The sequence below is a fragment of the Mycteria americana genome, chromosome 8 (assembly GCF_035582795.1).
Source record: "Mycteria americana isolate JAX WOST 10 ecotype Jacksonville Zoo and Gardens chromosome 8, USCA_MyAme_1.0, whole genome shotgun sequence".
Lineage (NCBI taxonomy): Eukaryota > Metazoa > Chordata > Aves > Ciconiiformes > Ciconiidae > Mycteria > Mycteria americana.
Window position 1 is genome coordinate 18,087,467 of NC_134372.1, and position 18,026 is coordinate 18,105,492.

The 18,026-nt window shown below is 37.1% G+C and overlaps 1 protein-coding gene across 4 annotated transcripts in view; it reads right to left on the minus strand.

The window, feature by feature from the left end:
• Window positions 1-18,026, minus strand: part of SLIT3 (slit guidance ligand 3) — a 543,690-nt gene that overhangs the window by 71,655 nt on the left and 454,009 nt on the right. For all 4 annotated transcript variants that reach the window (XM_075509986.1, XM_075509985.1, XM_075509988.1 and 1 more), the window contains 3 exons: window positions 13,087-13,158; window positions 8,035-8,198; window positions 4,110-4,234 (listed from right to left, as the gene is read on the minus strand). In XM_075509986.1, the coding sequence (XP_075366101.1) occupies window positions 4,110-4,234; window positions 8,035-8,198; window positions 13,087-13,158 (361 nt within the window). The remainder of the gene's footprint in view (window positions 1-4,109; window positions 4,235-8,034; window positions 8,199-13,086; window positions 13,159-18,026) is intronic.

Here is an 18,026-nt window from a genome sequence, read left to right on the forward strand (position 1 = left end):
CCAGGATTTTTCCAACTGTATCTGTCATTCTGGATGACTGGTGAAATTGCTTGAACCCTCAAGCTACTGCAGTGCTGCTAGAAAAGTCAGGACACTGGCTGAACTCAACAGGGAGGTGAATAGAGTTGGATAAAATTTACAGAGCAACTCTACCACAGACATGCATCAGCATCTGTTGCCTAAAGTGTGGGATATGTACTATACTAATTTTACCTATCTTCACTTTCCATTTCAGACAGTTTTCAGTAACAGCAGAACCCAGACTTGACAAACATCCTGCATCCCAACAGCTCAGGCTCCCATTTATCTGAGCAATCAAAGAGGCTGTGGCGATGCCTACGCAGGTAGTGGATTTCATATTCTAGGTTGGCAATGTTCTTTCATTTCAGATAAAACACAGATGTATTTTAAACTCTCTTTCCTCAGTTCTACAAATAACTCTTTTTGGGAGAAAGAAAACTATTCTCCTTCATTTGTTGTTACCTCAGTTTTAAGAAAAAAAAGGATGAAAGATACAAAAATCAGCAAAAAATCCAAAAGGGCGTTTTCAGAATACAGCAACAGCAAAGTACACTGAGTGTTGGTTTCACTTACCTTAGTTTTTACTACAGCTATTCAAGTAAATCCTTTCTCAATGGCTTATTGATTGCAAGTTTGGAATATTCTCTTGAATTCTAACACCCATAGACTAGATTTTACAATATCAATGGGAATACATAAAAGCCACACTCTCTGCAGGATAAATGAATTAGTACTGTACCGTTATCTATTTACCAGCTACCAGCTGCACTCACACACACTTACACTGCAGGTGGCCAGCAGCATTTCAAGCAGAAGAAAGCTTCATTTCTCTACTTGTAATCATACTTCACAATCTAAACCACACATATTATTTAAATAATCTTTCAAAGAATGCTATGGAGAAGAGAAAAAAAATCGCTGGATAATTACACCTATGTCTCTGTTTAATATGAAAACAAAAGTTTCATAACATTAAGAGACATTTCCTGCCAGCATTGGTGGCACCCTGGAGCTCAAGCTTGTGCAGCCTGCCAGTCACCGTAGGTGGCACTCTCACACCATCTCCCACTGTCTTTGGGGCTTTGTCCCCAAAGAACAACCGAAAAACCACTGTTTCAACCATGGCTTATCTATAGCAAAGACATTCATCACCCATTTTAAGGAGAGAGCAGCAGCAAAGATAGCTATCAGCGCATAGCCTTCCCCATTCCTAAGCAAGCAAGCTATATTTCTGTCATCAAACACAACTGCCTGGCCCACTGGCCTCTCAGCTCAGGGGGTCCATGAGTTATCTCACTTTTAAGTTTACTCAAACCCATCATGGCCATACATGTTGCTAAAAGGCCCTTGAGGTATGCATTCAATAGCAAAAACATTTTTGTGGTCATGAAAAATAAGAGATCTAGCCATCAACAATGTGATAGTGAAAAATAAAACTATAGGCTTTTGCAACTACAGTTAACTGGTACAAGTTCCTGATTCCATCAGGCACCAGTTTGGCGACTGGTAACTTAGGTGGCTTTCTGCTAGTTGGCCTACTGTTTTTTTTCTGAAGGCTAGCATGAGCATAGGAACCCCAGAAAGCAGTCTGTAACTGTCTGTACCTTTCCAGGGAACATTACAAAGCCATCAGCTCATTTGAATGAGCTTACATTTGAAAAAAGGGTGGGTTTTTCACTTTATTGATGCACTCTTCCACACAGGATTTTTTCAAAATCTACATCAAACAAGGAAAAACAAATGCTGAGAGGGCAGATTTAGGCCAATTTATCAAGGTCTAGGAAATAGCTTCCAGATGGATAGAGCTGTTTGGTGCTTGCTGGTAAGAAGGAAGCAAGGTATTGTTATTGAATTAGCATGAATCTCTGGTGGAGAACTGTGTGGTAGATAGAGTGCTCCTTTCATATGGTTTGCATTTGGACCTGTCAGATTTCATTTTTATTCAAAAACCTGTGGTAAAGACATGCAGTTCTTTTTTGCTTATTAAATTTCCACCAGTTCTCCTTGTACTGTTATCTAGTCAGTATTTTTAAACTCTGCGCTAAGTGCCATGCCTGGGTCTGTTTGCTCTTTGCCATGCTTGGATGACAGCTTGGTGCTTACAACCACACAAGTGGTTTTAGGTTTTACATTCACACACTGAATGTCACCTGAGAAAGCGTGTGAGGGAGGAGAAAAGTTGGATGTTCTATGAGATGTTTAAACTGAGTCACTTCAAGAGTTTATCAAAACCTTTCTAAGTAAAATGATGCATACTAAGGTCTAATATACACTAGAAAGTGATTGCTAATGTAACTAGAGGATTATTCTTGATTATTCCTGTTAATATATCCTCCCTTTGTAAACATGTCTTCTAGCAGTATAAATGCATCTATACTAGTGCATTTGCTAATACATAAATACTATAAAAAAGAAAAAACTAAGGGCAAAAAAAAGATATGCCCATAACAAACACATTCTACTTTGAACTACCTGGATATCTGTTCCACAATATGTGCCTTACAGAGTAAGACATACAAAAAGATTTATGTATTTTCCTGCTAGTTTTGAAAGCTTTTACTTTTCAAGTTATCCTAACAGTCACCTAGTCCCATCTGAAAAATTCAACCTAGTTTATGTTAAATATCAAATTAAAATGACTGTTCTATTAACCTGAGGAAATAAACAGCCACAGTTTCCCTCATTGCAAAGACAAATCAATCGTTACCAAGTAGTTTGTTTCCGTTGAATGAATTTATGACAATGTGATCTTTTAAGATCCTCAAAAAGTTGCTGGTTGATATGCCAATGGGTAGAAGGATTTTTAATGAGAGGAAATTTCCAATGGCTTTTTCAATTACTTAGGAGAATTGTTATTATTCTTGAGTACCAAGCGTGGGGGCACTGGGATGAAATAGAAGAAATGAGCTTTACATCTTCCCTTTTCCAATGTTTCAGGGATCTACCACAATTTCTCTGTTCCCATCTGGGATGTATCCTAGGCAAACAGAGAAGGGAAATGGTGATATCATCAGAACCAACTAATTCCTGAATTCTACCTGAAATGTAAGACATGGATACTTGTGCTTACTTCCCACACATATGTCTGGTTTTGCCCTTCTTTTTTTTCCCTACAGTTCTTATCACTCTGTGTTTTATGAGCATCTGCTTCAACTGACCAAGACTCTGTAAGAAATATCCAATGAGGCAAATAAAATCAGTCTACAGGATGCAACCTACTTCTTTGGCCATAACATCGGATTCCCCCCAGGCAGTGAACAGGTCATATGCCTCATTTATTACTTATACTTAATCCTTCAGCTACTGACTACTGAGCTAGGTTTCCAGTTATATCAACTCTGAAACAGTCTTGGTAGCCTTAAGCTCTCATGATGCAGTGTTAACAATGAGAGTTATACATCACTACTGAAGAAATTGCATTCCTCAGTGACATGATTTTCCCATTTTCGAATGTGTTATCAAGAAACTGACACTGCATGCTCAAAATACTTGGCATCTACAGGATTTCACATTTGCAGATCACTCTATGGACATTAGCGCTCAGAAGGTAGAGACAGCTAACTGCTAATCAGTCTGTGCGAGATGGATGTAAGCTAGCAAGTATCAACATGCTGTCACCGTGGACTAAACTGGCCCTGAATTCTCATCTGAACTGCCTCCCCTTGGCCTGGCAGCCTGTGAAATGGTTATCTTCTTGCTGGCAAAAGAAAAGAAATGAAAAGGAAGATAAAATTAACTTGCCATTTCATATGGATGTCTACATCACAGAAGCAGAGAATCCCCAAGGTTGGAAGCAACCTCTGGAGATCGTCTAGTCCAACCACCCTGCTCAAAGTAGGGTCAACTACAGCAAGTTGCTCAGGATGATCTGTATAGTCATGGCACAGAGAGAAAGAAATGCCTTTCCTATGGCACAGGATAAAATTTGTAGCAGGGTGCAGTTGACAGGTCACACACAATCTGCTTGAGTAAGGGATCTTTTGAGCTCACTTGCCTGTAAAATTGACTTCTCATGGTACAACAATTAAGAAAACAGAAGGGACGGGGAACACAGTATTGCTTTTCAGGTAGTTCATTTGTAGTCATACCTTGAAGCCAAAAGGGCAAGTGCATTGATAAAACTCCACTGGATCGTTGTTGCATGTCCCATTGTTCTTACATGGATTGGAGAGGCAGGGGTTACACTTGGACACAACACTGATATCTACTGGCTCTGGAAAGGCAAAACACAGTGTATTAATAGAGAACTGGCTTACAAAATTAATACTTCCTGTACTCACACATACATTTTTTCCTAATGCTGTATTCACCCTGCGCTGGCACAAACGCACATGCTGTGGGTGCAACTTTACACAACAGCATGGGATTCCCAGGGATTAGAGAGATTTTAAGTACTTAAATCAAATGCTAGGCAAGTCCCAATGATTTTTATATTCTCCTGGACATGCAAACATCAGCTCTGAAAAAACACGTTGGAAACCTCCAGAGAGTGGGCTTATATATATATATATATATATGGCTTTCAGCAATTTTTCCCTTTCTCAGTGCTGGAAATTCTGCAATAGCAACCCCTAGGGAACTATAACATGACATTTCTATGGCTGGTAACAAGAATGAAAGTGCAGATGCAACAGCAGAAATGAAAAACATGCATACGAAAGATTTAGTTAGAGGCTTATGGGAATATTTAGGTGCAAAGTATTCTAGCATCCTTAATTTTAACAGAGTTCAAAATTTCTTCCTGTTTTGCCCGGAAGAATGATTACCAACATTCAGCTCTCTTGGCAAAATGCAACAAAGACAAATATGCAAAGATGTAAATTTATGCAGGTAAATATACATATCTATGTTTAAACCATTTAATAAACCACATTTTTTTTAACAGAACTCTTCCAGAGAAGCAGTGATGTTTGTGGGTGAGCAGGAAAATTAACACAGACCAAAACAATACTAAGTACATTTGGGGCACCAAGTCAATCAATATTTTATTGTTGAGATTTTACAGAAAGCTAATTTAGACAGTTATATTTACAGTTAAAGAAATGGTGATTTTGAAGTGGCTAAATTTCAAATATTAATGAATTAATGGCTTTTACACGTAAAAAATAAAACCTAACACTTTAAAAGGGCTTAAATTATATCAGGCAGTAAAGACCCTAAAATAATTTTATTTCATTTTTAAGGCAATAAATTTTAAAATAACTTAAAATTGGTCCTGTGCTAATCAGAAGTGGGCACAGAGCTTCTGTTATTGCATGATAAATTATAAGAAAGAGTAAATTGTGAAACATCCTGAAAGTGAAGAAAAGCAGCTTATACTTGATGTTAGAGAGAAGGTGCAGCTGTAGAAGGTTACCAAAACTAGAGATAAAAAATCCCTTCCAGTCAAGGATTTGCTTTGGACCAACTTGTATAAGACATAAACCTTCATTATTAACTTTGAATACTTGCACAGCACCAACAGGGGGTAAGAACATGACAGAAATGGGTACCAAGGAGTCTCAGCTGAAAAGCACTTGCAATGTAAAGGCTGTATCCTGATTCTATACTGATGGTGGTGTTATCAGGGCCACTGATCGCAGAGTGCAACATGCAATGGTCTGTTAATAGGGCACAGTTGATGGCCAAGTGCAACATGCAATAATGAGGAAAAAATACACAAGAAGTAACAAATCCAAAAAATGAAAAAAAAAAGACTGTTGTCATCCTCTTCTATCTTTGCATTTATGTCTAACTAAATGCCATACGTGCTTTTAACTTGGAGTTAGGACAGCAAGAGGAAATAACATCTGAATTTCTGGCACCGACAGGGTGGAATGCGACATATCTGAGCTCTTTTGTCTCGAAGGTAGAATATACAAAGAATATACGAAGGTAGCTCCTCGGAGAGCTCATGAGACAGGCAGCAGTGCTGCTCTTCTAGATTTAGAGGTCACTAAACCAGAATTTGTTCTATTATTTATTTATTTCATAATACACATGCGTACATTTTCCATTTATTCCTATGGCATAGATCAAAGCTAATCAATGTAGGAGCTAATAAGAACAGTGTTAGTTCCTAGCAGTTAAGTAGTTCATTAGTTTGTCCTTGTGGATTTGATTTATAAATCCATATAGCAAAATGCCCTCAGCCCAGCACATTCCTTTCCTCTACTGCATAACTAGGAGGGCAATTTAATAAAAAGCAGAGCTGAGTTTGCATGACTTGCACATTACATACTTTTATTTTCTTGGCTCTGCTGAGACATAACCTTCTGCTCAGGCTAAACCCATAATTTTAACATGAGTAAGTTAAACTCTACTTTTTTTTAATGTAAAAGTTACTGGAGGTCACAGAGGACATCTATGCACTACCTTTATACAAGCATCTCAAGGTACCAAGCTCAGCACAGTCTGACTTCTGCAGCAATGACCCAGGCTTTTAGGAGGGAAGGGGGTTCAGCCCACCCTGAGCTGCATGCTAGAAGTATTTGAGCTAGGACTGAATCTACACAGGCAGAAGTACAGACATATCCTTGGACATTCTGTGTCACCCCACAGACAGTCTCGCTCTTCTGCGGACAGGCATGTCACAGCTACAGCTCAGTGATGAGAGGGCGATGCAGCTGCAGGACAAACTGAGGCTGCACCATTCCCTGTCACAGGCCACGCACATGGCTTCAGCCTGAGGGTAAACCTGCACTTGACATTGTAATAAATCCTGTTGCTTTACCATAAAAGAGTATCACCGATGTGCAGACAGAATAGCATGAGGCATTGGATCTTAAACATGCACATGGAAATGGGTTCAGTTAAGACTACCAAATCATGCATTGTTTTTCAAAATATATGTATTGTGATGAGAAAAGGTGAATTTTGCTAGGGCCTGGAACTTCTTGGAGTATGCTGCCGCTCGTCCAGACCATCAACAGTTTCTGCTTGTCTAAAGACCACCTCCGAATCAACACTTTTTTCTCCTTTTCTATTCAGATAAAGCGAGCCATGGAGACAGTTGGGATAGTAGAAAGCCCACCAGCTTTCTAGTGGACCAAGCTAGTATTTACATAAAAAACATACAGCTGTTTTTAATAGTCTGGATCACAGGTTTACTTATCTCTTGCCTAAGAGTTGCTTGCTTAGTTTTGAGAGAAAGTGAGCGTAACTATTGATATATCACAGTTTGAGAATGAAGATGTCATCTAGCTTCTCTTTCTGGATTAATCTTCAGACCCTGTTTAATATGTAAATATGATAATTTTCTTTGTTTCAGTTCATGTGAACAAGTACATTATTTGGTATTTTTAGTATTTAAGGTATATTTGTACTTAACATTTGAGAGACTATTACAAAGTCTGTAGTTCTGATAATTATAGTCAGAGTTGTGATAGTTTTGAGACTGACATTTCAAAGTAATTAAATTATAAGGTTACAGATATTAAAAATATATTTGAAAGAACATAAAATTCAGCTCAGGCTTGGGAACTTGTGTTCTAAACCCACCTCAACACCTTCATTTGTTTGTTCAGCAGTTTAATCCCAGCCTCTATAAAATCATGCTGCCAAGCAGGACTGTAAATGTGCATGGCACTCTGAGACATATAAAAACAGGCTTTATGCCCTCATTTCCATTTCTAAGAGAGGCTACTGACCCATCTTTTCCACTAAAATAACCCTTATTTTACCGAAGTTTTTTGGGGTAGGTAGAAGGCCAAAACCAATTTACTTGCCCAAATAAATTCTAACAACATCCTATATGCTAACTTGCCATTATATAATCTGCTGCAAGCAACAGGAATACTAACTTTTCTGAGGTTTGCTGGTTTTCCTTCCAGTGGTGCAGTTAACTGCACTTTGTGGAAGAACACTTGAACATGCAACTTGAATGTAATGTGATGGTTCAGAAAATGAAAGCCAAATGCAACTCTTTCCCAAACTCACTTTAAAACCAAACAGCTTCCAAGAGTATAAAAATAAATCACTGTACATGAGGAAAAGCAACAGGACAGAACACAGAGCCTCCCAGCTTGCTCCTACCTTTGCACTGGAAGTGGTGAGTCGGTGTTGTGAGCAGCAGCCTGTCCACCATGGCATCAGGCCCGCTGCAGCGGGCTATCCCTGGCTCTTTGTACCCTGCCTTCACCCACTCGGAAAGCCAGCGGAGGTTGCAATCACAGTGCAAAGGGTTGGTACCTAGAGCCCTAGTGGTGTAAAACAATTAAGAGCAGTTATTTTGGCTTGCAAGCAAAGATAACATCCCTGATCTCATTGAGGCACATTTTATTCTACACTTTTACAAGAATACTTTACTTCAAAATGTGGGAAAGATCTTCTGAGTGTTCAGGAAGTCTTTTGGATTTATCTCCTCCAGTATTCCCACTCTTTTCCTTTCTTCTCATCATTAGTTAGGGAGGTTGTATAAATACCTAACAACAAATCACTTTTTCAAACCATAAATCACTTTTTCAAACAATTGTGCTTGAGCAATGTTGCCAGACATATTGCTTTCATCAAATTGATCACGTTGGTTTCTTTTATTTAAGTCTTTGGCCTTCATGAGCATATTCTAACAGTGAATTGTGTAATTTAGTTTGGATCTGATGACTCACATTAATGTCACCTCACTAGATGAAACATACACACAGAGGATACCCCTGTTTTCAGAACTGCAACCTAGTGTCTGCTAAGTTTTTTTTCTGGCTTTGAAAACACATTTGCTGGTTAACCCATCACTTGAGTTAGGTCATATGGTTGAAGTAGATGCATTCACATAGTATAATTATAATTCACAGAACTTTTTCATTATTCATGGCAATCTATCCAAAAGAGAACAAACATTTTTACCTTAAATTTAGGTGCTGCCTTGACTCATTTATACTATTTTTTCTCTTAAAGAAAGTGTCTTTTCAGGAGTCAGTCAATTACAAACAAAGTCCAGACTTCAGAAAAGTCAGTTTAAAAACAATCAATTTTTGAAAGTGTGAAGAAATGCATGTTGGAAGTCTGAATTTATTTTGCTGAAAGTAAATGTAAGACTTTAGCTGTACAACACCTGAATTGCCATGGGAAGAAAATCAACCAAATAAAGATTAGCATAGGGAAGAGATACTAAAGAAACCAATAATTCAAATTGGGTTTTAGACTTTACTATTTCTGCATATGTTATAAACTATTTTTAAGATGGTATTTTAAACTCAAGCTTCTTTCAAGTAAAAACATATCAGACAGAATATTAAGATAGAAACCTCAGTAAATTTCTTGATACATGTCTATTGGAGTGACTAATGAACCCCCTGTGCCCTAGACAGATTCATAATGAGAGTTCATAGGTTCAAACCCTGTCTAGGGCTCATTCATCAAAATTAAATGTGTACTGTAGCACAGTATTAAAAAATATCCATCCATTCCTTCTGTAAATCCATTGCTTACAATGGAAAAAAACTACTGGGTTGACTTTTTGACCCTGTAACTGTGATCAACTGGCTCACTTGTCCAAGGTCAAACAAAATGCAGCAGTGAAAGTTGGACCAAGAAATTAACTTTAGCATTGAGCAACTATCATATATAAAATGGGAGTGGGAGGACAACGGAAAGCTAGTTACCATGTTAATTAATCTTTATAAACTATGTTAGAAATAAAGCTGCTCTATAGACACTAGAAACGATTACCAGTAACATTGTTGTACAACTGCAGAAATTATCACATGTATCTTTCGATTCTTTTGTTTGTGGTTTTGGTGGGGTTTTTTTCTTCATTTCTAGAAACTATAGTGAATTTTTGCATTTTCATTCATGAGTTCTAACATACTCTATTTCTTTGCCCATTATAGCAAAATATTTCCAGAAGGTCAAAGTATCTTGTGCTGTAATGAAATACCATGACCAGCATTTTCAAAATGTTGTGCAGATACTTCTGTTCACTTTTTTTTTTGAGGCAACTTCAAATAAAGTAAATTAAAATAACTCTAGCCATAATAATGTGGAGAAACAGAGGAGGGGACAGCTTATTTTTATAGGTAACTAACATAAATTTGAGTAAAGTTGAGATGATTCAACAGGATTAGGAATCTGAGCTGTTTATTGAAAATACATCTGACAGAAATACCTGCTGTACACAGCATCCATTACCAAGGGTTTCTTTGTGGAGCCCCTGGAGTGCCAAGAGGTCAGTTTATGTGTGGGCAATATTTGGGAAACTGAATCAGTTACGGAGTTGTGTGTATCAGTGAATGGTGAGGACAGCAAATGCAGGAGCTGACCTAACTGAGAAGGTCTCAGTTTTACCCCAAGAGATTTTGGGTTCTTTTAAAGTATTAATATATTAATTAATATATGTATATTTATTAATGTAATATATGTATATTTAAGTATTAATATATACTGATCCTTCAGTAGTGCTGTAACATTTTTATCATTGCCCTGGACTAAACAAGTTAGTAGAGTCATGGCTTAAATAGACAATTATATGATTCAAGTAAATAAAGTAATAAATAGTAAACAAAACCAGTGTGTGTATACCATATACGAACCTTCCCCTGTCTTTAGTGAGGTATATCAGCTACATAGTTTGTTATAATAGTTACATTACAACAATATGACGTTTACAATGTAAAGGAAATTTGATCAACATTTTCCTGTAGGCTTTAAATAGCTATGGAAAAAGTGATTGAAGTATCTAGATCTCAGTTTTGTTCTTCCAATTACAAACCAATTTAAAGCTACTACAAAAGACTCTAACTAAAATCAATAGTTTTGTCTATGCTATACAAATATTTCTTTGCAATTCTAAAGGTTAATTTGATACCCTCCCTCTTCCCCCACCCCCCAAACTGTACTGATGCAGAAGGCCCAGGCTGATCATCCTGCTAAACACCTTCATAGTCAGCTTTCTCCAGCCATACTACCTATCCTACGCTTAGCCACACAGCTTGTAAATTTAACATAAAATTTTGTTCTTCCATGTATTATGAGTTTGATGAGTAGCAACCCCTTGTATCATTTTCAAAATTATTCCAAGTGCATGCTTTCTCCTTGAAGATCTATATATCAGGAAGAGCTCAAAATGAATTTCTTTTCAATTATGTATGACTTCTTTTGAATAAGCACAGCTTTTTCTGGCACGTGAAGAGCAAAATCATTGTGGTTGCTAAAAGTTTCAGAATCCTCTTTAAGGAACTGGAGAGCACAATTGCACTGTAAAATTCAATTGTTCAACTGTGCAAATTACACCCCAGACAGGTCTTATTTATTTTATGAATCCTATTTATTACTGTTCATTTGAGCTTTCTGTATTTTACATTTCTGGCAGCACATACATCTAAACAGATAGACTGCAGTGATTGTATTGGGCCAAAGGGGTTTTTATCACTCCCTAAGGTGAACATTTTACCCAGGAAAATTTTATCTGCACTTCATTTAAAGTAAACCCTGAGGAAAATCCAAACAAATGGGGCATGATATGTTTATCTCTTGAGTTCTAAAAATACCCTCAGAAGCCAGATTCCCAGTATGGAAGGTGTCACTGTGCTGCCAAAAGGAGATACAGGGCTTCAGTTCAGTCAGACTTTCATTCCAAAACAGCATATAAAATGGCTTGACTATACTGGCAACATCATGAAGAAATACATTTTGTGCAAAATGAATATTTTCTCTGACACAGATACCAAGGTGTAAGCCTGAAACAGAGAAGGTTATTTCTCAGTTGAAGTTGAAATTGCTTAAGTTGCTTACATATGATTTCTGTCCCTACCAATCTGAGATATCTTTATTTTTTATTGTCTAGAGAGAAATTGAGACAGAAAACTGTTACACAGAAATAAACAGTTCAAGGACATATTTGCTATCCAGAAAATATATAAATATGAACTGAACTTTGTCTTCACGTAAGTGTTCTGGAGGGCATGTTTGAGGTTGCAAAGAGAGAAACAGAGATAAAAACCCTATGTTAAATGCACACCTATCTGTTTGTATGTCTTGACGTGTACACATCAACATCAACTCATGTGCATGAGGGCAGCATCAGAGCAGAAAATATCTGTATCAACTTGTGAAACCAGTCACTTCACAAAATGACCAAGACATACCCAACACTGATTACCAAATAATCAGTGTTCAAGTAATCAAGTAACATGCTACGAACCTTCCCCTGTCTTTAGTGAGGTATATCAGCTACATAGTTTGTTATAATAGTTACATTACAACAATATGACGTTTACAATGTAAAGGAAATTTGATCAACATTTTCCTGTAGGCTTTAAATAGCTATGGAAAAAGTGATTGAAGTATCACTTGACAGTAATCAAGAAACATGCTACACAAAATTACTTTTTCTTTACATCTACTGTCTAATGATGTGGAGTATCACACATTATCTCAGTGAAAAAACATTTTCTGTTCACTCTTTTGGCATCAACTGTTACAACTGTTACAACTGTGCATCAACTGTGTTTATTTCGTAACAATTGCAGCTATTTGTCTTTACAGTTCTTTCATCAACCAAACTGCATTTAAAAATATCCTGGACCTCCACCAATACAACAGTAATTTCCTGAAATATCTGAAACTTCTAATATTTTTTGCAAATTATGGAATGAAGTATTAATGCTGTGAAATGGCCAATTTCCATATGATTAAATATATATGTCTGAAGTAGTGATTCATCAACAAGTTCATATACTGACAACATTTCAGTATGCAAAACATATGACACTTATTAAGCACAGAATTCACATTTGCTTAATATTTGCTCTTTGTGGGAGGTTTCCTGTCTTACTCCCAGTCCATAACACACTCTGCATTTCACATAGACAATGCTGAAAGAAAGCCTTAAACACAAGGTCCACAGAAGAGGAAACTGTCACATTTGCTCATTTGGTTTTCCTTAGGAAAATATTTTGGTAACTAATAACAACAGGTTCTAGTATTTTTTTATTTCCTTTGAACAGATGCGCTATGAATAGCCAGACCAGAATATGGAAAGTGAGCAGGAAAAACAGAAAAGCTATACGATCTTAAATTTGTAATAGTATGTACTGGTTTATAAACCTGAAACTGTCAATCAAACAGATGAACCCAGACAGAAGTACTTACAGATGGGACAGGGATACCAGGTCGCTGAAAGAACCTTCGGGAACACTGGAAATATCATTTCCATGGAGCGTCCTAGAAGAGGGGAGAAGCAGGAAGGTATCAAACCACAGTATTTTATCTGCTCCTCACAGGTGAAGGAATTGGTGCTTAAGAAGGATATTTAATTTTGTTTCATTCAGAGTTTCTATGAGCTTCACAACTCACGAGCTTCCATGCTTTATTACTTCTACTTCTAGACGTTGACATTTAAAATAATGATACAATGGGAATTGCTAGTGACTAATGTTTTAAATTAAAAAGGTGACATACTATTTATGCTATTAAAAGTATATTGATGACAAGCAGACCCTCACATACAGACCTGTATGTTTTTATAGAATCCCATTAGCCAGAAACACAGACAAAACAGAAGAGGGAAAATAGGAACTGTGAAAGTTTAATTAAATATTGACTTCAGAGAGATCCTTGGAGACAGCAAGGGTCCATGAGGGCAAATATACCTGCACTTTCACATTCTAGTTTCCCATTCGTACAGTAGGAAATACCTCTTTGTGTGGTATTTTAAAAATCCGTTTGACAAATACATTTATGCTACCAGGGAAAATACTTGAAATTAGTTGGTTTAGATCATTATTCACCCTGTGCAAAGAAACTAACGTTTTTCTAGCAGGGTTTTCAGAATCCTTGCGAAAGGGTTCTCCACTGTTTCCAGGACAATTTAAACAGCCAGTTTATCTCTTTTCTAAGAAATACATTTATGTGTGTGTTACATAGGCAAGCATAAATGGAAAGATTTTTCTTGCAGCTTGTAGAGCACAATACTCGTATTCAAAGTGGGAGACACAAGAGTAAAAATCATTATTTGTGATTACTTGTGGATTTCGTTGCAATTGCAACTGAAGGCCCAGCTACAAAGTAGGGCACCACCACTAGAGGCGGTGACAGACAAATAGAGAGGAAGAGCACTTCTTGCAGCACCAAGGCTAAGATCAGACAGGAAAACATGCGGCAACAAATGAGTGTGCAGGAGGGCACAGGATGCTGGGGATGACAATTGCATAAAAACTATCCAGAAAATGCACCAGAGAAGGTACACAATCATGTAACATGTTATTTTATTAATAAATAAAATCAGCTATTCAGCTGCTGCGTCCTCTGCCTCACTAGATAATTATCTGGCAAAAAATAGCACAGAGAAAAATATTTATAGCTTATTCTAACTTTTCTAGTTTGCATGTCGCTGAATACCAGCTTGCTACTTCACATAGTAACAGACAGAAAGAACTCGTAAGGAGCCAATAGGAGTAGATTCTGCTGGATCTCATTAGCCTTTTCTTAAACAAAAGTTGGTAGAAAACTTGCAAAGGGAAAGGACATCAATATTTTAAAACTGTATTTTCGTTTGCAGTTCTCCCCAGAGCTGGTTTGGTTATAGCAAACTGCTGTACTGTTTATGTCCTCTTTCCCAGCTCCAGGAATTACTGTCAGTGCTCCAGACGTGGCAGAGGAGGGTGGAAAACAGAAACCTGCTGTGTGTCAGTTTTGTAGCAGCTCTTTCCCTCGAGTCATTTATTTTCTAATTTACCTGGTGATTTGCAGAACACAGCAATCACATCTTATTTTTTATTTTTGTGACCGTACAGATGCTTGAAACGGTGCACATTGAGTTTAAAACAAACCGAACATCTGGGCCCACGGAAATAGACAATAGCCCCAGATGAAAATAAAAGCATCTCTTTTTGCATCCTTTCTTCCCGTTCTCTACCCTAACACCACTACAAGCTTCACCAGGATCTACATGATGCCTTAGAACTCATGAGTTCTACCTTTACATGCTGCCTTATACCAGCATACGCACAGGAAGGAAAGCCAAACTTGCATACACCTTGTCCTGTCTCCCGTGAGCCTGGGCCCTGCCATGGGGTTGTGAACTATGTGAGCAAAAGCAATGTTACCACGATCATTTTTCACAGCTGCTCATTGCAGCTGCAGTTTCTATCTATTGTACTGCAAAGTTTTTCTACAGAGCATGAAAACACAAAAACTACAGCAGTTATCCTGCTGGCATCTCTCTCCAGTTCTTGATGCCAGTATACCAAAAACTTCCCCTTCCAACATACTGATTCTGAAATATTCTTTTAAGCATACCTAGGTTTTGGCTATTAATAATAATACTTGGCATATATAAGGATAGATCTCCAAGCAATTAATCTGAACAGGAACAGGAAGGATATGAGCTCCCACACAGTAACTCCAGATAAAGCACACTCACTAATTCTATACAGAATGCCCAACTGACAGAGACATACCCCACAGCTGTTAAATAAGGAGTATTTTTGTTGGTATGAGGATGCAAGATCAGGCCTGGTCAACAACTTGTCATCAAAATGTTCCTTTCTTCAATGAAATGAGCATATTTAAATAAACAGACACTCATAATGAGCTTATATTCTGATCTTTTAAATACTTAAAGATGTGCAAGATGATTCTCTCTGAACAGACAGCAGAACTTAGGTTTATCTTCATGTCATATCAGTTGTGTTTATTCTATGAAGGGGTGAATTTTCTTTCCTAGATGTCTTGGAAACTTATTCTAAGAGAAGCTGAAGAATGACAAAGCCATTTATCTGTAAGAATGTAAAACCATCAAAAATATAAAACCATTTGGCATGAATGGCTTGACTTACATATCTCAAACATTGAGGTATGTTTCATGGATGCAAATGCCTGCATTTTAACAAAAAAATCACGTCAGCAACATCATCACCCATGCAGCTAAAATGAAATTATAAATGCTAAAAACCTTAAACCTCACAATCATAAATAGTGGCAAGAGAATTCAACAGTGCAATAAAATCTTTTTCCTCTTGGATCAACAACAGGAACACATTTTTATACCATAAATCCTTATAAGCAAATGGTCAAATAAAATCTTAAACATTTGGACAGTTAAAGCATACACATTGATGTGTGTGTTCTCCCTCAAAAGCACAACTTCTAGGTATCCTCTTGTCTAAAAATTGGTAAACAGCAGGCGTATGAATTTAAGGTGATAGGGATCTCCTCTCAGAGCACAGAGTCACAAAACAGTTGAATTCTTGAAATAAAACCTTTCTTCTACATGTAATCTCACTAATTTATTACTTTGTCTTCAGGTAAGGAAATGAACTAAACATATCCTTTTGGGTTGGTGGTTTTTTGTGGATTTTTTTTTTTTTTTTTTTTACTAACTGTTCCCAAGCCGTGCCTCCTAGCCCATTGTCTCATAACATTTGGTTACTATAGATGCAAAGGGGATGCTTTTTCAGTAAACAGTGATCTACCCTGTAAAGACAGAAATGTGGCTAAAAGCTTGGCTGAGCTTACAGAGCCACATCCCATCAAGGGCAAACATGTACAATGAACCCCGAAGGATGCCAAACCCCACAAGAACCAACACAACTCAGGTTTCAGAGGAAGTGGGAAGCCACAGTGTCACTGCTTAATGCTCATAACAACAGCGCCTTTTACAGATTTACTGGATAAGTACAAGTAGTCATTCTGCAGTGCAAAAAAAAAGAAAAAAAGGAAAGAAAAAAAGTCAAATAATATTTGTTAGGGCATTCAGTGCAGCATCCAACAGTGAAAGTATATTGCAAAAATTGGTTCCACGTTTGTGCCTGAAGAGTATTTGTGGTAGCTTTATCATCACACATATTACTATGTGTGAGCTTTGAACTGCAGCAAATAGCCATCAGTTTTCAGTAAAACTAGAATATCTCAGGTTGGTAGAATATTCTGTAGCTCATTTTATCATTTTTTTCATAAATATAACATGGAAAATTGTTAAGTGATCTGAGAAAATATTTGTATTTCTGGACTTCGCCTCTTAATTAAATAAGGACAAAATGTCAGAAGTTACAACATTGTCATGCAATAAAAATAATCTTTAAAATAATCAGTTCATGTCAACCAGAGAGTTCTAATATTTATAATTACTTTGTCTCAATTTCAGCTTTTTAAATCTGTTTACATTTAGCTTCTAAAAAGACTAGCTTTGGACAAAAAAACCAAAATAAAACCAAAAAAGAAAACCACAATTTTTCACTGCGATAGTTTTGATGCAAAAACGTACTGATATCAACTTTTGTTTATTAAAAAAAATTCTGAAGACTCTATGTTGAAATTGCTCCCCAGCACACTTTGGCTGCCATTATGGATAAGCCACGTGAAGACTGAAGATTAAAGGCCTGATTGTGTTGACCCTGATGTATATTCAGGCTTAAACATAAACATGCTGACTCTACAGTTTTCTTAGTTGGGCTTATGCTGAAAAATGTGAGAGGACAGAACCAGATATCTGTTGAAGATCAACTTCATCATACATCTCTGACTACTCTGATTTTCAAATACATATTTACTTTATTTACTATAGAGAGGCAAAAAGTAAAGAAAACAAGGAATTTGGAAAACACAGAAGCCTGTATGAGAAGGGTCTGCTACTTTCAAAGGCATGCACAGCCAAAGGTAATGAGATCTCTATATTCATTTTATTAAAAAAAAAAAGTGGAAATTGTTTTGCTGATGTTTTCTCTTTTAAATTCCCCTGAGAATATGGATAATAAATAACTGACAATAACAGATTGCACACCGTCACTCGGAAGCCATTTTCTCTCTGGAGAATTGATTTTTAATAACAACATAGATGACATGTGGCAAAAGTTGTAGCTGATACCAGAGTTTTGTGGGCCATAATAAATCAAATCAATCTGGAGACTTCGAAATGCATGGAGCAGAGGCAGAGATTCCCATTTACGCTTCATTACACTCGTGCAGCTCTGTGCAAGACAGGGAGGGCTTCTCCCTTGAAGGAGGAAGATATTTTTTCAATTTGATTAGCAGATCGTTTAAAAAAGCCAAAAGATAACAGTTGTTATTAAAATATTGCCCTTTGTTTCTGT